The 21552-nt window shown below is 40.0% G+C and overlaps 1 protein-coding gene across 1 annotated transcript in view; it reads right to left on the bottom strand.

Annotated features, from left to right (window-relative positions):
• Positions 1–16244, bottom strand: part of LOC104081185 (spermatogenesis-associated protein 16-like) — a gene marked incomplete at its 3' end in the record, with an annotated part of 48906 nt that extends 32662 nt beyond the window's left edge. Inside the window, exon 1 of the mRNA XM_009583819.1 lies at positions 16016–16244. Coding sequence (XP_009582114.1) covers positions 16016–16244 — 229 coding nt within the window. The remainder of the gene's footprint in view (positions 1–16015) is intronic.
• Positions 16245–21552: the final 5308 nt, after the last annotated feature.

The raw sequence follows: 21552 nt of genomic DNA, 5'->3' as shown, positions 1-21552 counted from the left end.
TGATTTAAGAGGCTGCTTCTCCCAGCTGGTGAATACTACCCTTCTCTTTTACTGCTGCAGCTCCTAGTGCATTTCTGGGCAAATTAAACCAGCTTAGGGTAAACAGATTCACAGAAGTACCTGGGAGCTGAGCGAATCCCTTTCATTAGGCACCGAAGCAGGCTGGAAATATATACCATGAGCTGGGAGTACCCAATATGTCAGCCACAGGAGAGGGGAGAAGGAGAGGGGGATAGGCAGAACTGGGATATTTCTGCTCTTTCTGTCTTCTCCAGGGAAAGCCCATCATATATATTTATTTGGTTTGTTGGCTTAGCCAAGACTGCATGCTTTGGCACATGGCTGCCAATCTATAACCAGCATTAAGGCAATTTTTTCAAGCTTTAAGGCAGCATCTTAAAAGGTTATAGTACTTACTGAAATGGGTGAGCCAACCTCACAAGACAGCTAAAACAAAGCTCTTTAAGATTTTCCATTTCTTTGGGGCTTCCCCTCCATGTATTCTTTAAAGTATTATTTTAAAACTTTATATTATTAAGTATCACAGAAAAAGTTAACTGCTAACAATTTAACACAAAATTAGGCACCTCAGTTAACTATTTATTGCTGTAGAGATGCACAAGGATCTTATTAACAAGTTGTTTGAATAAAATTAGAGCTGTAAAAGGACAGTAGGCTAACAACTACAATTATAATTAAAAATCAAGAAGGAACCGGAATCTCCCCGGCAGCATATCCTAGGACAGTGAGGCAAAGCAAATATAGAAAAGAAGCATCAGTGATCACAACCTGGAAGAAGGAAAAGGAAGATTCAGTACATAATGAGGGCTCAGGATATGTCGTTGGTAACTAGTGTGACTAAGGAAAAATGGAGAGAGAGAGATTGAGGATGTTTTCTGCATATGTTTTTTAGGCACTGTGTAACTGTCTGCCTTCCACTCCCTCCTAGTGAAATACTTCCTCTAAAAGTGTGGGAGAAAAATACCGAGAGACAAAAGAGACAGCAGGGAAAGCATTTCAGCTCTGCGTAATGATGTCATCCTATTAGCACAAAGCCCCGCATTGTCAATTAGGAAAAAAAGGTCAACGCTGTGTCTGACGGGGCTGTGAAGCCTGGCTAGCCTTCCTCGGTTGGATTCAGCAGCTCAGCACTGCGGGAGCAGAGCGGCTCATTTTCATAGCTACAGGGCCACTGAGAGGAAAGAGGGAGAGAAAACGGAAATTTTAAAATGGTAAAGGTTTCTACAGCAGGCTCCTGAGAAGTGGAGTTGTGAGAACAAATAATTCCTCTGTGGGAGGAACAAGGATGTATGTGCGTGCCTAAGGTATAAACAGACCAGTGAGCTTAGGGTAATCCCTAAATGAAAAGGAATGCAAAGATCGGTCCTACAACTGAGACGCTGTGCTGAAAAAGCTTGAGATTATTTTTTTTTTTTTTTTTTTTTTTTTTTGGTATTGCAATATTTCCTAATTCTGTTGGGAAGACAAGAAAGCAATTTTTGAAGAGATTACAAAGCAAACGTCCAAGTGTCCTACTTGCTCTCATTCTGAAGGAGATGAAGAACTATTGATTTTCTGAAAAGATTGCTTTGAAATGGTGGGAGCTGAGTACTTCTAAAGAACGAGTGCAGAGGGGCAAAGTTTGGTTTAGGAGGGTTGCCGCAGACTGTGCTGCGGGCTTGATTAGATCTGCCAACATGCTATTAAGAGGTCTGCATCCCAGAAGTGCTCTGGGAAGCCCTGCCTCCGGGATGAGGCAGGAATTCAGTGAGAGCTCACGGTACAGACCGCGCTCTTTCACTTCACAAAATAATCACATTCCTATGGGACCAGGCCCGAGGAAAGCCCAAACGTAAAGGAGACATTAGCAGACCTATAACGACTTCCGTCACCTGTTGTGTGGTACACAAAACATATCAGCCGTCAGATCCACAGCAATTAAGGTGCCTGACACCTTGCACGGCACTGAGACCAAACTCAGAGCAAGAGAGATGTGGCTGAGGATACAGATCCTTTTCTTGCTCTAGCTATACTAGATTACTGCGATCGAACCCCACCCTAGTTGCTGGTCACCACCCCAGGACGGGTGTCCCCGTACAGTCCCCTCAGTTCTGCTCATTAACTCGTGTTAATCGAAGAGATGTGTTAGATAAGAGCTAGCCTTTTAGCTGTTTTGCATCAAATGCAAAACTCCACCGCTACCTCTTGTGACGTCCTACACTGTAAATTGTCAGCTGCAACATCCAACCTCCTAACTGGGACCACCCCATTTGAACAAAGGCAACTTTTGGTTACACTAACTATGTAACTAGAATGAAGCTGGGGTGTACAGAAGCTTGGCAAATCAGTGCTGGAGCTTCGTACGTCACTAATTTTATTAGACACTTAGTAAAAAATCTAATATCTTTGGGTGTCAAATTCTTTGCTCTAGTAATAACACAGAAAAACTAGCCAAATCAAAGTCAATCAAAAGGAGCAACAGGGAGAAAAAGAAGGCGTGAGAATGGTAAGAAGAAGAAAAGGAAGGCAGCAAGTAGAGCTCTGAGAAACTAAAAAAAGGATTAAAAAGGCCATCATATCAAGATGCAAAGTGAATTTTAGTGGGCTGAGGGGCTATCTTCTTTCTGAATGTCCTTCTATATTGCTCCACTGCCCCGTAGGGGGAATCTCCCTAGATAGATGTCATTAACTGGAATTACTTTTTCTCGTCTTTTATTGTTGTGGCTTTTATTTCTTTGTTGCTGTTGTTCTTTATAACTATTGTGTCTGATTTCCAATGTAAGAACAATAAATGAAAGAAAAAGAGTGAAACCACTGGAGTACAATGCAGGGTGAGGAAACAAGGGAGCTGAGAGAGGGTGCTGGCAAGTCCCCCCCGCTCTTCTCGTAATAAGGATGCTCCTGCAGCAGGGGTCCATGGAGAAGACAGCCTAAATGAGAAATGGGAAATCTTAAAGACCTTGTCCAGATCTTCCACTGGTATAAATTAACACTGATCTGTCCCAAAGATTTTAGCAAGCCTGGAAAGATGGAAGTTGATGAACCTTTTGACCACAAAGGGGTTCCTATGATCAGAAATTCATCTTTGCAAAGAAGACCATGCAAAAAATATACCTCTATACCTCAGCAAACAAAACTAAGCTCTCTTTTGCCAAGGTAGCTACTGAATTTCTATGACCCCAGCAGTACAGTTTGTCTTGAAGCTTCTGCTCAAGTGACCCTTAAAGTCAGTATTGAAATTCTTCTGCTTGGGTTATGGAGGCTAATAAAGAGTCTGATAACTGGTGGGAGGGCACTGAAGCATTCATGCATACGAAATCATAGGCACATCTATAACCTGAGATTTTTCTGATGCCATGAAAAGAAATGCAGAACTACTGGTGCTTAATTCTCTCAAACTTTCAGAGCTGTTTCTAGACTCAGGTATCCCTGCAGTGAGTGACAGTTAAACAGGATGTTTCTAAAAACCAAACCAAACAAGGTGGAGAGGTTTGTTTCCAAACCAACAAGGCTTTTTATTTACCTGCAACAAGCTGTCTTAACAATTACTGTTCACTGAAGGTAAGGGCTAACCTGAAACCTAGAGCTGGCTTTATTGAGTGGATTACATACACAGCAGTGAAAACTCCAGGGTGCACAGGAGCAAAAAGAGGGAGAAACTTTTCTGGTGGTAATAAGACCTGTTGAAACAGCCAAAGCATCATCATCAGGGACTAATCTGGCTTGCAGTCTGCTTGATTAAAAATAAGAGACAATAATTTTCTTATGGCTCCATAATTCAATTGAATAACTTGGTTTGTTGTCTAATACTACTTTGTCATGCAGAATGATCTGTATGTTGAAAGCCCTGTTTAGGCATAAACTAATTAATTTTCATGGCAGGACCAGTCCTGTGAAGTGCTGTGCTTCTCCAACGTAAGAGAAATCGAGGAAGCACAATAACTCACAGGGTGAGGCTGAATTTCCCATTAGATATGTAATTAAATATTATGAGTCCCACTGGGACGCAGAGATGTTAAGCAGAGATATTAAGCGAATTAGCCATAGCTGTGCATCAGTCCCTCCTTGGCTCCTGATTCAGGGCACAACAGTGGCAGCTATCATTGACCCATCCTCTAGACTCCTTCATACCCCCACTACAGTTGCCTTATATTAATGGTATACCTCCAAGGGATTTCATCTTAGAGACAGTATTTCTGCAGCAATGCTAGACAGAATGAGGCAAAATTCAGCGGTCAGAATATACGATAAAGCATTTGGATAGTTTATCTCTCCACCTCCTTATTTCACTAACTGTTTTAGCAAATACTCAAGTTATACTTATTCCATTTCTCACAGCGTGGTATAATGAACTTTAAATATTCCTAGGCAAAAAAGCCTGGGAGGAAGGAAAAAGAGAAAGGCAGAAAGACAAAAAACTTACATGACACCAGGTGAAGCACGTATCAGTAATTTCGGGATTATATTAATTAAAAAGATACATTAATACTTTCCAAAGTCATCATTACAAACCTAGAAAATGTAGAGTTAGGGTTTCTGGGGCTTTTTTAACCCGTTTATTAGAACTATGCTTTTCACCCTAATTGCTTTGTAATTTGACATGCAACGGTTTAATAGTAGCAGCTGAAGCAAATCCAGTAACAACTGAGAGCTAAAGCATGCACAGATGAGAGCTCCTGACAGGCAGAGCTTCAGTTCAGCAACTTTGTACAGGCAATGGAGCTGTAACATAAAAGTTAGCAGGAAAGAAAAGGTTGTGAAAAAGGACGGGCTGAAATAGCTCAGATTAACATTCAAGGCAGTTCTTTTACTTTGACAGCTTTTAGTTTCTTAGTATGGCTTCTGGTTTTAATTTCTTCTTTAGCTTGGTGTCTTCATTTTTCAGTGAAGAAATTGCCTTTTGTACAATTATTTTAATGTCTGTGAGTGTTTATTACCTCTGCTGCATTATTTTTGTCAATATGAATTTTAACCTTGAAGCGCTACAAGAACAGTAGGGAAATTTTTCTTCCTTCCCTTGATGAATAGAAGGGTGCGTGGCCCACCTTCTACAGGTACAAATTTCCCATTCAGGATGTGCGAGCCAACCTGGTCTTTGGCACGCTTATACGCAGCGACACAAATTTGTAAGAGCAGTGACAGCCAAGGGAAATCCGGTGGCGGTTGTGAGCCACAAAAAAATCTGATCCGGCAGTTGATGTTAACAGGTTTGTGTTCATTTTATTAAACGTGTGGTTGGTTCTTGCCTTTATTTCCTATAGACTACACTGGGACTGGAGCCAGTGCTGTCACAGACTAATGCTGATTCTGTAGCCCATGCTTTTGTAACCTTTAAGTTATACTACTCTAACGTTTTATTTTATGACCTTCCTGAGAAAATTCTGCAAAGCTCCAATGGATGCAAGATATTGCAACCTGAATATTAACTTGTAATAAGGTGACCGAACATGTTACAGCAGTTGAAAGAGAACTATATCAGTTCCTTCTATCCAGTTGATTTTGCCAGGAGTAACTTGTACTGTTTGGCATGGCTGCACCTGGGATGCAAACATCATGTTACAAACTTTGCCAGTAGTAGAGATCCTCCAAGGTGTTCTCTTAGCTCTAGAATTTAGATTTAAAGAGGAGCAGGGGTTTACAATTGCTTTTGTGTCCTGAGTACAGGACACTTTTGGCCAGTAACCGAATCTATTGAATTAATGGGCTATTGTACATTCAGATTTGGGAGGTGAATGATGATGCTTTGCTTCTTTCTATCATCTGTTATTGCAAATCTCCCTGGGAACTATTCTTCTGAAGGTCTTACAGGGTGGCTATGAAAGACTGAGTGATGTGTCTTATTCATGTTGGTTTTAAGTTATGTGTAAAGCTATGTTGCAAAATTATTTAAAATGGTTTTTACCTAATATCAACCTGTCCCTAAAAGAACCAACAAGAACCAACGTGTCAGTTATCCTCCCCAGGCTTGAGGGTTAGGAAATGGAGTGAGGGTGGTGGCAAATCCCTTTGGGATTACCAAAATTTGGGTTTACCCAGGGCCCAGCACTCTGCTGCTGCATTTCATTCCTGTCACCCTCGGGATGTCATGAGAAAGGAAGCCTAAGGGTGGGTGCTGGACTTGCACCTTCCTCCAAACCTGCCTGCAAGCCACATGACAGACAAACATGCTGAGGCAGCAGCCCACGAGTTCATCAGCTCCTGCCCGGGGGCACTTTTTAAATACCAGAAGCACGAAGATGCTCTTGTACACCTGTACGCCTAACTGTGAAGTATCTTTCCTCCTTTTTGATGCCAGTTTTCTTCTTGACGGTTACTGTCTTAATGTTGATCAACCCTGAACTGCTCATTTTGAAAAAACAGCATTTACTGCTGTCAGAGTGACTCGGGTTTGCAGAAGACAGTAAATTCCAGGTTTTTTATTTGTGAGGCTAAGTAAAGCCGTTAAAGCTTTAAGCCTCAGTTATTCCCAGCAAGGCATCATTTCAGAGGATGCTGGACTTAAACTAATAAATAAGTAGGGGGGGGAAAAACCCCCACAACAGAAAACTAAAGCCAGGGACTTTGAGCAGGGCCTGCTTTGCATCCTGGCTTCTGTGAATTCTTGCTGCAGCTGCTCTTGCAGCTGCATTATTTTCAACATCAATCTGAGCGATGCTATGTAATAGCCTTGTTACAGAGGGAGTAAAGAGCTAACTGAATCCTAAAATCTTCAGATTTTTACAAAATTTACATTCTGAAATACCATATTTAAGTTATTTTTCAATGTTTGAATTTAAATGGGCACAATTAGAGTTGATTTTTATTTTGTTTTTCAACTGGTAGTTATTATATTGAGCAAGTATTCCTTGCGGTCATGGTCCTGCAAACACACACGCGGCATTTTAATTTCATAGGAGTGAGTAGTCTCGCAGAGTCGCATAACATTAGACATGCAAACAACCAGTTACAGAGCTGGAGCTTATATTTGTAATGGAGAAGTGTGGAATGCAGCAAAATATTTTACATTGAATTTTCTGCATATTCTTTCTAAACAGCAATGATACATGGAGTTTCCCCATTGTTGGCCTTACTCACCATTTCAATCAGTTGGTAAAAGTCCCAGTGACTTTGTCAGAGCAAAGATAAACCAATGCAAAACACTTTAAAGGACTCACTTTTACATGTGTCTGGAGGTTGCCCATAAAAGCTTGTTAGCGGTCACATTTGAATACCATTACCACGGTATTTCATCTGTATTTCCTAAATAGTTTTGCAAGCTTGGGTAGGGGTATCCTGGCAATACCACCAGTTTGCACAGATATAACTAATGCCCTTTTAAGGAATAGGCACTGTAAAGGGAATGTATCTAATAAAATATTTCATTTATTCATTCTAATATAACGCATTATGGTATTACAGTTCCTGAAAATAGTGTGAGTACAGAATGAGCAGCATGGCCACCTTGAAATACAACAGACCTCATCTTATTTAGCAGGCTGCTTACAACTCGGGCTCTAGAAGGTATGCAATTAGATGACAATCTCAATGTTATTTTAAAATAATTTCTCTAGCCCTCATGGCTGCAGGAAAAACTTGGAAATATAACACAAGTATCATGTAAAGGCTCAGAAAATAAAAGGAAAGAAATCAAAGAATATATTTATAAAAAAAGAATACCATTTTTATCTAGTTAGATGTTCCTGGTTGCCTGCCTGAGGATATTTAATGTTTAAGGTTAGCAATATTGAATGAGAGAGGGAGGTTTTTATTGTTTAGGTACTGTAATAAGAGCAACTTTTTTTTTTTTTATCATTCTTATTATACTTTACGTGCATCTTTCTGGTAAGTGTGGGCAGATCATGTGATTTCTGTGCCTCATGGAGCTAATGAGACTTCACTTCTTTTCAGTGCTGCATGGATCAACTTACTAATATTTGTGAAACACAAAGGAATTAAAATGATGAACATCCTATAAATAAATAAATGTATCTCCATTCATTAGCTCAGGAAAGCTCTGTTTTGTTTCAAGAAGCAATTACGGAAAACGCTTTACCATGTATTTTATCAGCAAACAAGATGACACGAAGTGGCAATATGTTAAAATTAGTTGCCTTCCATTCTTTCAACTTTACTGGAAAAAAGTTACATTTTCTTTTCAGATTGTATTTCCCCAAGTATAAAACAGATGCATTTGGATAAATAGATTTGGAACATATTATTAAATTAAATGAAGAAAAGGAAACATAATGAAATAAAATCCAAGTATCTGAAAAAAAAAAAAAATTCTTTTCACAGGCCTGGAGTGGAAATCTAATGTTCCTTCTCTACTTTATCCCAGTATGAGGATGACAGGTATTCTATCATCTTCCAAAGTACCATCCCAGATGCCATTTCTGATCTGAACAAGAACGGGTGTCCATTCATGGAGAACCAATTTCAAAATCCAGTTAAATGTATTAAATCTATTTCTACATTGAGCACATTGTTTGTGCTTAGTACATTTATTGCTATTATTACAATAAAATTAAATGGTGCCGTCTGAGATCAGATTCCTATTATACTTCTACGTATTCATTGTAAAAGACGTTTTTAAGGAGACCAAGCAGAGGAAAGAAGTATCCTTTGTGGTAAAATGGGGTATGGAAATGAGGCACAGAGAAATGAATCCTACTCAGAGACATATAGGAGACCCATGGCAGATCGTCTTCTCACTTTCAGGGTTCCTGCAGTTGCCTTCTCTAAGTCCTGTTAAAAAATGGTACTGAGCCAGCTCAGCGCAACTGTATTCGCCTCCTCTAAGTCCTGTTAAAAAATGGTACTGAGTCAGCTCAGCACAACTGTATTCGCCTTGGGGTCTCTTGAGGAACATCCCCGTTGGGGAAGTGCTTGGGCTCAGTCTAAGCTCTTGAGCTTGCTGGAGCCCACGAGTACGAGCATACCAGGGGATTGCATGGCTGTCCCTGATGCAGTGGGTCCTAAATGCTTTACAGCATGCCCCAGCTTAGTAATTCCAGCTCAGCTCTTCCTCACCTCCTTGTGAATACTTTCTGCCCAATATTTTGAAAATGGAAGAAATTGAACCTGCTGGAAGGTGTCTTATTTACGTATAATGGGAAATCTATACCCCCACAACCTGACTTCTACCACTTGCATCTCAGCCCATTGAGCGTAAGCAGAGGTTTCTTCCCACCTTGGACCACTGGAGGAGGTATGTTCATGGTCATCAGGACCTGAGCTCCACTGATGTACGTGATAAAAAAAAAGTTCTAAAATAGGTTTAGAAAAGGGTTTTAAGTAAGGTCCTTATTCATTTGCCAAGAGACTAAATTGCTGAACACACTTAAATCAGCGAACTTGTTAACCTTACTTTATAAAGAAATTCTCCAAATGCATTTAAAAAAATGCAGTAAAGTATGAAGTCTCTGCTGCTTCTAACCCAGGCAAATAAACCTTGTAACTGCAGGCCACAAAAGAGAGCTGATGGAGGAAGACGCACTGGAGTTATGTTCACACCTTGGAACGCTGCAAGGGTTCAACAAGCATTTCAGAATAGAGTAGAAAATGGCATAAACCTCACAGGCAACAGTCCCATCCCAGTGCCAAGCTGTCCTCTTAGGCGCCGAGGACTAAAGAATCCCGTGACCAGAGGGAGACAAGTGAATAAGAAACACAAAGCAAAATCAGCACAATTAATCAAGTAACTAAGACACAAAATCTCAAAACAAAACAAACATGCCCTATTGCTAAAAAATGTTGTTTTGCAGATAAAGGAATACATTTACTTTCAAGCCAGGCTTTTTTTTTTTTTCTCTCAGTAGCTTCAGCCCTGTTGCTTCCTCTGCACATTTGCTTCCCCAGGTGCAACTTAGATACGGCATCTAAATTTCCCTACTTTAGCTATGCAGTTGAAGTGAAACCTAGACGAATGAACCATTGTGTCCTATCCACACTTACACTGATCTGCTGGCTCAAAAGTGCAGAGCAGAGCAAAACAATTGTGGGGAAAAGTGTAGCAGGGCTAAAGCAACAAAAGGGGGAAAAGAAATAAAATGGGAATGCCTAGGGATTCAGTAAGAGGGGAGAAGCATTGAAGATCTGAGGAGGGAATAGAGAAATAAGGGAAGATGATAGGAGTGTGAAACACGTAGTTGGATGATGAGTAGAACTAATGAAATCAAGTTTCCTGGGCCTTTGTAGCTGGGCTCTGTGGTGTCTAACAGTGTGCAAGCTCTGATCGAAGCTTTCCCTGTGGTTGGAGTATTCACAGTGCCTCTCCCTCATGTGAATTTTCCTAGTGTGTATTTAGGGGGTTGTTGATGATGCAGTAATTTGGAGATAGGATCCAGGGAGATCCAGATAAACAATAATTAAGCCTTTTTCTTAAAAAAAAATAATGCTGTACTCAGAATGAAATGGGACTGGAAGAAAGATACAAAATGGAAACAAAATTGACATAAAAAAGGAGAAGGCCCTTCTCCACCTAAATCTTCAAGGCTGATTTTTTTTTAAACTTAAATAATTAATGGGAGAGGAAAAAAACTCTGGATGGAGAGAGATTGGAGAGCGGTTGAGACGACTGCCTAAAAAGATCCATATTGCCAGAGAAGATGCCTGAGTGGAGACGGCTGAGATGTAGAGAGGTTGATTTTAGGTGATAGAAAGAAATGAGGGATTTTGGGTAGGTGGGAGAGGAGATGATTGGAAGAAACCCATTGTCGTCTCTGGAAAGTGCTAAGGCTGGACTGTAAACTTGGGTGAGGTGAAGAAAATGAAAAGCTGCTCCCTCGTTAGTCCCCACCACATTAAGCGTGAAGGTAGTAGAGGAGGAGATGTGGGTTTCCTCTGCGATGGCCGGGAGCCCTCCGTTCCCTCCCAGGACTATCCCCACTGTCAGCACCAAAGCTACAGCCAGCTCGGGAAAAACAAACTATTAATACCCTGTTATTCCTCAGAAGGAAACGTTTGAGATGTGACAACCCAGGCCCCACCTAGACCCCTTCTGTGCACGGCATAGAGACAGGCAGCTTTCTCACTTACCAGCCAGGTCTCTGTCCGCTGTTGGCAGCTGCGGTGCCAGGCGGAATGTGTCGGGGTTCAAAAGTCAACATTCCAGGTGTCCTTGGAGACGCCTGCTGTCCCCGGCATCCCTGCATCTTCACCACCCCGTGTCTCCCTGCATCCCTGGTGTTCCCCATGTCCTTACCACCCGATATCCCCAGCACCTCTGTGTCCCCACCATCCTGTACCCTGCCTCCGTCCCCACCACCTGGTGTCCCCTACATCCCTGGCACTACCCCTGTTACCACCACCCGGTGTCCCCCATGTCCCCAGCATCTCCACACACCCACCATCCCTCATCCCCGGCCACCACACTGCCTGCCACCACCCCTCCACCCGCATGGCGAGCCCCAGGCTTGGCCATGACTCGTTGGCTAAAACCAAAGGTGGCAAATCTGTGCTGTAAATGAGTCCTCCCAGGCTAAGTGGCAAGTCCAGCCCATCCAACTTGCATTATTTCTGACGGGTGATGGCTCTATACGGGGTAACAAATTTGAAGCTCATTATAAACTTAGCTGAGGTTACTACTCTAAACTTCCTAGTTGGCAATCAATTTTTTAAAACATTTTAACAAGGTGCATCTTAGTATAACAGCAATGTGAAACAAAACAGAGAAGCAAGAATTACAAAAGGTGAAGTAATCAGCAGGCTTATTATAGACGCTGTCAGGTTGCTCATGTCTCCTGATTTAAGTTAAAAAAAGAAAAAAAAAGTACTAGTGCAGATGAATTGCTCATAAGATGTATTCAAAGTTGCTAGTCCAAACAGCATAATTTTTAAGGCTAAGCATTCCCTATACAGCAATGTTTGAACCGAATACTTTTTATGGATGCGATTAGTTCGTGTAGTTGTGTGATTATGCACATGGGATCTGATTCATAGGATTGCTTCTTTCTTCCTTGACAAAGGATAGATGTAAGAAAAAGTCTAAAAAGGTTTGTGCTGGTTAAAAATATTCATGAAAGGTAAAACTTCAGATTTAGAAAAGCCACATAAGGAGAAGAAATGGAGTTTCTAGATCTTTTGAAATTTCTACTGTGCAAAGAGTTGTAGTGTTTAAGGCTCATAAAATAGATTAAGAGTCCAGTGACATACAAGAGTGGATTTTTTTCTCTGCTCTCTCTTTGGCTATATATCAATAGGTCTTCTAGGCAGAAGAAAAGTCTTGCTGACTGCATCAAAGATTCCTTACTAGGAACAGACCTTAAAAAATAAAAAGTAGGCCTACTTGAAAAATGTTCGTCAGGTATTTTTTAGTGGAGATTTTGTTTCTTCCCTAAAAATACGTACCCCTGCAAAAAAATCTTTTTTTTTTTTTTTCCCCTGAGAAATAAACAAGACTGGAAAGTAGTTGTGTCTGATTAAAATTTGACTTGTCTGAGAAACAGGCTGCAGTGGTCTCTGTGAGACATAACCCAAGCAAGGAGCGCAAATTAAATACAAGGACACGAAGCGTTGAGACCACACCTTTCACGAGACATTAAAACAAAATTCTGAAATCAAAATGCTTTGCTTTTCGTCTCCAAAATGGCTCGTCTTAAATACTTCCATGAAAAATTGCAGGTAGCCAAAGGCAGGTAGCGGAGGGTTGTGGAGAGTGGCTGGGACAAATGGCGAGGCATTGACTTCCAGCATGGGCAGCCTTTGGACGGGAGCAGTCACGGCCCTTGGTGAGATGACTCAGTCACATTGCTGCTACGTCCCTCTGAGAGCAGTAGAAGCATTGGCATCACATACTCTTGCAGATCTTTTCTGGTCAAAAGCTGGGCTGCTACATTATTTTTTGAAAGTATATCTTTTATAGTTCTCGGATGACTACATGGTTCTTCCACCTTTGAAGAGACGCGACGCAACGCAACATTCATGCGTTCAAAGGTAAATGTGCATATGGCCGTTGTTCATTTTGGGAGGTTCTGGAAATAAATCGTAAAGGACCACAGGAGAATTCAGTGCTTTGGGAACTGGAAAGAAGATGTACTGGACAGGGAGGGTCACAGATGTTTCCTACCAATCTGTTTGTTTGCTTTTCATTTATAACTCACAATTTCCCATTGCTAACCGGGTTAACTTTTGCTAGGCGATTTCCATGCAGAAAATGTTAGCTACGGATCATACAGTAACGGCAGCTTTTGTTTGGACTAAGAGCTATCTGAAAAGCTGCTGTAAGAGGCCTAGTGTTAGGATATTTATTGGAGGTAAATTCCCTCTCTTATCAAGATTAATGAACATGAGCAGAGGCTCATACTCAAGACGCTATGGAGTTACGCAGCTACTGTTAAATCTTTAGAGAGTTACCTCTCTGGTAGCTGTGCCCTTCATAAAGCACAGGCTTTTGCATTATTGGTAGATTTGCATGTTCCCATACCCAATAACTCTGAGTAAGTGGCATATTTATAGCATCTATCATAGAATTAAGAACAGGTTGCTGCCATGCTGTGGTGATGGAGAACATTTTGTGACACCCTGGAATTGAATCCCCCTATTCTGAACATACCCTCTGGCTTTGGATACCCCCACGCTTGCTTCCTGCAAAACACATTAATTTTGGAGGCCTCTTTGTTTTAATGCCTTTAACTGCCTACGTCATTCCTGAGAAAGGATGAAGCTGTGATATGTTGGCACATTAGTCTAAAAATCAGGATAATGCAGGACTGAGGTGAAAATGAGGAGTATCACTAACATTTGGGCCGGTGCTGGAGAAGGAGAAGCCCAAGGAAAACCAGCAACTTCTGTCTCTGTAACTGTTTAAAAAATAATGATAAAAAAGACCAACAAAAAGTTGGAGGAATTTAGTCCTTAATGCAACTGGGCTCCTGCTCCTCCCTGCTATTTTTAAACAGATTACTTTTAATATTACCTAGACATTAATGTTTTAGATTGGGTACTATTCATGCTCCATAACTGCTTTTCATAAATGTTTTAATGGGTCCAGGCCCAATTCCACTGAGGTCAATTAGAAGATTCCAAATAAATCCTTCCTTCCCCTCCTCGCATTAGTATGCAGCTTGTAAGAGGGCTGACATTGGTCTGTGCTTTTATCTTAAAATAATCCAAAAGACAATTTTCCTATGGGAACAACTATCACTATATAATTTGTGGGTGGTACTTATAGGGATGTTACCCAGGTAAAAACACTTATCTTTAATTTAGGGCCCAATTTTCAGACATGTTGAACACAGTTCTACCTGAAGTTAAATATAGGCTTTGGTGGTCGATACCTCTGGGAACCAGAACCATAATTTTTAACATATCTCATTTTGTCTCAGGCTTGTATTGTCCAGAATTAGGTTTAAAGTAGTTTGGAAGTGCATTTCAATGTGTTCTTTCTGCAAATATTGCAGCAAAATAAAGTGGTATATTACGATAAAATATGTTCTCTTTTATTTATGTCTTAACTTCATGCCTGTGAGTACCTGACTTTAATGAAATTCATTTTTAAATGGACCTCAAACTTTAAATAACTGAAAGCATCTTTCTTCACAACAAGAATATAGTAGGTTTTTGGTCCGATATGCCATAAAAAGCTGGAGGATGAGCTGTAAAGTACCTTGGGAAATATTGATTTTTTTGTTTGTTCATATTATGGATGGCTAACTGGATAAATACTACTATGGTTTGGTGCAGGAACCCAAGTTCAAATTTCTGTTGTACCTCTGAACTTGCAGTGTGGTCTGGGGCAAATAGTTTGCTGAATAAGGCCCTAAGCCTTTGTGCTACACATGCCTAAGTCTCTGAACCCCAAAGGTCTAGCTTTACTCACAACTACTTTGAGAATACTCCTTTAATGCTCTTTAAATGCAATTTTTCTAAGTACTCATTGGCATACTTTAACTGCAGAGTTTCACATTTGTCTAGGATGTTTTAAGAAATCAGAAATGATTTCCGGTATTTGAAACCAAGCTTGAAATTGTGCTGAAAACACGGTTCTCGCAGAGACCTCTGAGCTGAATTAATTACAATACAATCAAGCTGTGGCATGTGGGACAAGAAACATCTGGTGATGACCTTGGCTGATCTTACTGCAGATTGCATTCATGAGTCTGAACAGTTTTCTGGACATATTGATATAGCCATTATGCCTTTTTTCAATTTATGTACTTGTGATGGCTTTGGCCATCTTGACAAAAAAGTCCCACACTTAGGTCAAGGACTCTGGAACCGTTAGCTTTCAGTGAGAAATTACTTGCGGACTCATTATATGTTTATTGTCTAAGGCTCCTTGTAATAGGAAATCTGTTTTGTACATTAACAATGTACATCATTAGCTTTGTATATTCCAACTGGAACTATTAGAAACACATCTTCCTCCAAGAAGAGAACTTGAAACAATTCAACAACAGAAATAAGAAATCAAGCTGTGCTATTCCTTTCATTGTCTTCTAGTTATATTATCTGTATATGCATATATGTACTGAGGAAATTTTATGGCTAAATAGCTTCAAGATAATTCTAGCTTTTTAAAAGCAAATAGAAAATCATCACTCTGTGAAGCTGAACCAACCATACAGCATTGGGAAAAAATCCACATATGCCCAATACACAGCTATATTGCCTTTTTTATTGTCAGTTGCCCTGTGCATAAGCAAAATGTCACCCCTGCAATCTGGTAGCATTCTCTGTCCACTCTGATGAGGAGTAAAGGATGGGAAAAGATAGAATCATAGAATCATTAAGGTTGGAAAAGACCTCTAAAGATCATCAAGTCCAACCGTTAACAATGCAGGACAAATGAAAGCCAAGCTTTTTTTTAAGATGTTGATGTCTTCTGAGTGCCAAAATACTTCTGGTGTTTTGAATTTTAGAAACGTAGCTTTCAGAATTATATCTGAAAATTGAAAACAAAGACGAAGTAATCATGCACGTAAACATACTGAATCCTATTGAATTTTCTAACAAAATAAAAAATCCTGACACTTGCTGGAAGAAATATTTTCAGTTGTTATGGCCTCTCAGAAAATAAGGGACAGCTTCATCATACTGCTCTTTTCTTCTGCAACTGCACCCTTGCGTCCACTTCTCCTGAAGCATGAAACCATCCGGACTCGGGCAGATTCCAGTTGCAGCATCGACGGGCGCTTTACAAAGGAGGAATTCTGTGAAATGGGTCCGTTTGGGACATATCTCTGGTCTCTCTGCTTCCTCGTGCATGGCAGGTTTACAACACAAGTTATTTCACAGCGGTAGGAGCCCAGCTTCAGCCGCCCCATGACGGCTTCCTCCCAGCGCTCTGCTGCACAAGTCAGTGCAGAATTGATTCACTACATGTGTGGTTTTACAGCTTACCTGCTGCACTTCTCTTTCTTCCTTGACACAAAAAACAGCAGCTGGGGTTCTGCAGAGGCACCAATTTGGATGGAATTGGTTCTAAAAGACTATAACAAATATTACTACCTGTTTGCAATAGATAGCATACATAACATTCTTTGTGCTTTCTAGAGGCAATTGGAAGGGGAGTGATCTAGGCTTTGTATGGAAAATCTATACAAATATTGTCTCTTCCGCCAAAGACTTCTTTTTTCTTAGGTCTTCAAGTCTTGAATTTCTGTATACCCAGATTTATGATGCTCTGCTACTGTTTTTATTGTAAATTGTAAGAGTTTTGCTTAGTTGCAGGTAGCTACAGGGTTTTAACAATCTGTAGAATTTGATCACTGAAACACTGTTTAAATAAGGAAAAAAAGTCTATAAAATCCTTTTGACCTTCACGGTATCCACAAATACAGCAAACTCGTTTTACATTAGATTTTAGAGATATCCAGGGCATATACATTTTAAATTATGCAGTTAGTCCGGGAGAAAACTGGTTTTCCCTGCGTATCAGATACATCCAGACATGTATTAAGCAACTCCTGAACCTATAAAGAAATATTTCTATTCTACTTAGTAAATGTGGGTCTGATTCTCTTACTTTCACTGGTGTAAATTCATTGAGTACTACAGAACTCCAGCTGCATCATGCCTATGAAAATGATAAAGCCAGCACTTCTGTTGATCACAGTATGTAGCCTAGAGATACAAGGGAGACTTTACTTAAAAGTCTCATGCCAGTTGCATTAAATCTTGGTGCAAAACTGAAAGTTAACATTTTAGGAAACGTGTATCATAAATAGTTTATGAAGAACATTTTTTCTGTTTAAGCTACTGGTATTCAAGACTTTGCATGATTTGTGAGATTCAACATAAAATTCCCAAATATGGTGTTAATTTTTCCCTGGGGATTTTATGTATTTATGTATATGCAGCCTGTTTTCTTTAGCTGTATTTGAAAGCTATTTCACAGACAATGAGGTCCTAATTTTTACAGCCAATCAAAGCTGTGCCTTCCATGTAATCAACTGTTTGCTTGTTGCAAATAAAGCAGAATAAAGTAATGCCCTATGAAAAATTAAGTTGTATTTATTTTTTAATATAGTACTCAAAATATTAGGTATATGAATCACATAAACCAGAATCTAATTAAATTATCAGTTCCCACAGCAAGTTCTGCATCTTCTACAAATATGTCTGAAATTGTATTAATCATATCCCTGCTTATGAATTCCCCAAGCTAAAGCTTTTGATGTTGTCTGCTAAATTCTTAACAGAAATTACGGAAATCCAAATACTAACAGGGCAACTGAAACCACCCTGTTGCTTAAACAACAAACTGGTATCTTCCAGTGATAAATTCTGACTCTCAGAGTCGTGCTCCTATTTGACTACCAACAGGTATTTGCAAACGTGGCAGCTTTTCTGCTCTTACTGGGCTCATGTCTGGCACAAAAACATGCAGCAACAGGGAACAAACTAATCAAAAACCCATCCAGATTTTTACGTGTGTTTGTCAGCTTGCATTTTTTCCCCTAGGCCAGGGGGATTCAGCGTTAAAAAGGTGTGTTCGGTAACCGAAGAGCTTGTTCTCCAACCTGATGAATCGCAGCTGGACGTGTAACAGGTATCTCATGCAACACCTCATCCAGGCTGCTCTCTAGCGAAGGAGATACAGACTGTCTCCTGACCTGCTGCTCTGAGCTAGTAGACAGTGTGTCCACTTGGAGTTTCTTTGTGGAGCCCACCCATCATCCAGGAGAACTTAATGCATTCAAAGCAAGCTACCCATCTGGTACTATCCCAGAATCGATTTTTAAGTCTAAATGGAGAGGAGAAATGTCTTCTGAAGCAACTGTTCTCTTGTTTTCCTCCTGATACACCTCACAGCTAAGTACAACAGTTTTCCTATCTAGTTTAGGTCTACTGTTCAGGTTTGGAATTTGCTTCCCTTTGCAGTGTTGAGCCAATGTCAGGAGAGGTCAGCTGCAGGAGAAAAGAAGAAATTCTTCATGCGTTTCAAATTCTTGAAGTCATTCCCTTTGTGTACAGATAAAATTTCTGTACAGAAAGTACATTCCCATCATAGACGTAACCTGAACATAAAACCTGGTGAGTAACAGCAGCAAATATCTCTCAGACAGACATGTAACTGCTGGCCGTGCCTGTCCAGTAAATGATGCTGAGACTCAGTATCCCACGGACACACTTAAAAGACACTTCATTTATAAAAATAGTTGCCTTACAAAATACAGCGTATAAGCGTACTTGTCTTGTCGACCAAAAATTACATAAAGATTTGGAGTGTTCTTCCCTCTTTCCATTCATCTTAATATAGCAAAAATTAAGTTGCTAGTTAAGGAACTGTCTGCCTTGATATGGCATTTGCATGTATCAAGGTACTATGTACCTGCACACACAGGTTACGAGCATCTCACAAACACTGGGGGAGATAAAGTGATACAGGTGAGAACCCGAAGCCCAAGCTGATTAAGGCTATGTTCAAGTTCTCATAAATGTTACTGGCATACTAAATTACTCCTGTAGCCAAGACATAGAAACCAATGGTAGGTCTGCAAGTAATGGTAATTTGATTGCCTCATAATCATTTGAACATACCTTCAAAGAGCCTTGTCTTGCTGCAAAGATAGTTTGGGTTGTAATTCAAGGGCTGCCCCGAACAATGTTCTGTCTGCTGGCAAAACTTGGAATATGAGTATGCTGCTGCTGTTAATTTGATTTGGCTGGTTTCTCAGAGGGTGTGAACTAAAGCTGAACTTACTATTACTCATCAGTGGCTAACACAAGCACTTTACAACAAATAGACTAGCTCCATTTGAGTACATTTCAGGGATTTCCTTTGTGTATTCAGACAGGACAGGCAAATTATTTCAAAATTAAATGTGTAGAATGACCCAGTTTATTGCAGCTTAAATAACTGTGGAACACATCTTTGAGAAATCCCAGATCCATAGAAAAATACATTACCTGCTAGGGTGTAATAACGCTGAAGGGCTGGCTATTTTTCCTAAGCTAGGCTAATTCAAGAGAAGTAAAGTGAGTGCAGCTCACTTGCGTTCTCTCTGTAGTATAACATAGCCTCATCTGCCTGTGGTCACACAAAAAGTCTGTGATGGGGCATGAAAGTAAATCTGCAGCTTAGTCCCTCTGTAGCATCCTAGCCACTGAAGAAGAGAAGCCACCAAAAAAATAGAGTAGAGAAAGCAAGTAGAGAAAAAAGGAACTTCCTCCCTAGTTATCTCCTCACTTTACATTTTTATGTCTTTTATGTTTTGAAGTCCTTGCAAAAATTTTTCCTCGTAGCATAGTTATCTTCAACACAAAATAATCTGATATCCCACTTATCTGCAATTTTAGAAGGCTTTGTGCACCACATTCATATCTAGCAATTGTTGGAATGATGACTTTATCAGTTGCCAATATTTGTTCATTCAATATGCAACAGAAAGTAATCTTAGCTCAGAGTTTTTAAAAATATTTTCCGTAGAAGTTAATGCCTGAAATACATGAAATAAAGTTCAGTATAATTAATATAGTAAAAGTCTCAGTCACCAAAAGGAAATTGCAGAATGTGGGTGTCATGCTGCTACCTGTTGCCTAGCAATGTTGCATACGTGTGGCACAAGATTGATAGATATCACCCACTCAGATCGCTGGATTCAGACCTTCACCGCTGAGTTGTCAGTTGGAAAAACTGCCAAGAATCAGGGAGAGAAATAACAGATGGGAAGAGAAGCATCACGGAGTAACTTCATCTCAGTGTCCAGTACTATACTACCCAAAAGATCGGGGATGTTAAATTTTATTGAGTCTGTTTTTCCAAAGGTCTATGTAAATATATACGTGTATATAAATATATATATATAAAAGAAAACTTCCTTCCTAGCTGGATATACCTGGGTCGTGCAAGTTAAGGTAATGATATCCTGAAATTAAAACGGCAATTCAGTTTCATAATTTTTAGTGACTCACACTGCATTACCTTTAAGTAGGTTGAACAGAAAATTCTTTGATATTATAGATAATTATAAAGTTATTATCACATTCCTGATAGCAAATGCTGAAGTTAAGATTAAGATGCAACACAGCGTTTTAAGCAACTCATACCTTCTCAAAATATATTTTTTGCTAAAATTTTCCATGATCCACTTGGCTTCAAAGTCAGCTTTTTCTGAGAAATCTTTCTATGGAATTAGTTCTGCCATTTTTGAACCGACTCGAGGAGCCTCCATGTGTTCTATTTTGAATTCTGGACTTGCATAATTCCAAAAAATGACTAAAGACAGAAGCCTCAGACCTGACAGGTTTTATAATTCTCAATAGAGGAAGAAAATAATCTTGGTTTGAAGCAAATTAATTAAGTGTTTAAAAATAATGGCATCCAAAACAATTCCCTGCACATGCACAACGACAGTCTGAAGATGGTTTTTTGGGCCAAAATGGTTTTAACTACTGTTAGATAAGAAGGCATGCTCTTAACTGTTTAAAGTTGTTACACTTGAGAAAAGCCTTATTTGTTTAGCCCCATCCATTAATAAGGATTCATTAAAATAATACAAAGCACCAGAAAAATCTAATTACACAAAGACCAAACAATCAATCCAATAGAGCATGAACTGAACAGCCATCTGTTGAACAGTCCCATTTGCAAAAAATTCAACATCCATCTTAGTCACGGAAAACAGAGGAACTAACAACACAAAAGCAAGGAAGGCACGGTAAATAATAATGAGTAAGACAAGTAAACTAAATGGGAATTACAGTTGATCCTAATGCCCGCAAAGGGTGCGGCTTGCTTTTTTTGGGAACACAACAGTGGACCATTGATGGATGCTGAAGAGAATGAGGGTACCAGCTCAGCCTAGCAAAATTCACTGGATAATATGGAGAGGGATGTGATGGCACGCAGCACATAGGGCTGCTGTCATCGGCAAGCTCCTCTGGAGCCCGTAGAGCTGCACTAGCTCCAGCACTAAGCCTGGGCTTGGTGCCTCCATGATATGACCGTACAAATATCTGCTCTGCAGCTCATTTTAAGGTGGAAGCACTTCCTTAACGACCCACTCAGGAAAGTGCTTTTTGTGTTCACGAGGAGTATCTTAGTTGCATTCTGGTTTTGCTGACATTTGGTGTTGTTCAAAGCACTTAGATAAGATTTTCAGAAGTATCGAATGACTTAAAAACGAC

Source organism: Fulmarus glacialis, unplaced genomic scaffold, assembly GCF_000690835.1.
Source record: "Fulmarus glacialis isolate BGI_N327 unplaced genomic scaffold, ASM69083v1 scaffold8568, whole genome shotgun sequence".
In the NCBI taxonomy this organism is placed as follows: Eukaryota; Metazoa; Chordata; class Aves; order Procellariiformes; family Procellariidae; genus Fulmarus; species Fulmarus glacialis.
The sequence above is the reverse complement of the archived record's forward strand: the minus strand, read 5'-3'. Positions and strand labels throughout refer to the sequence as shown.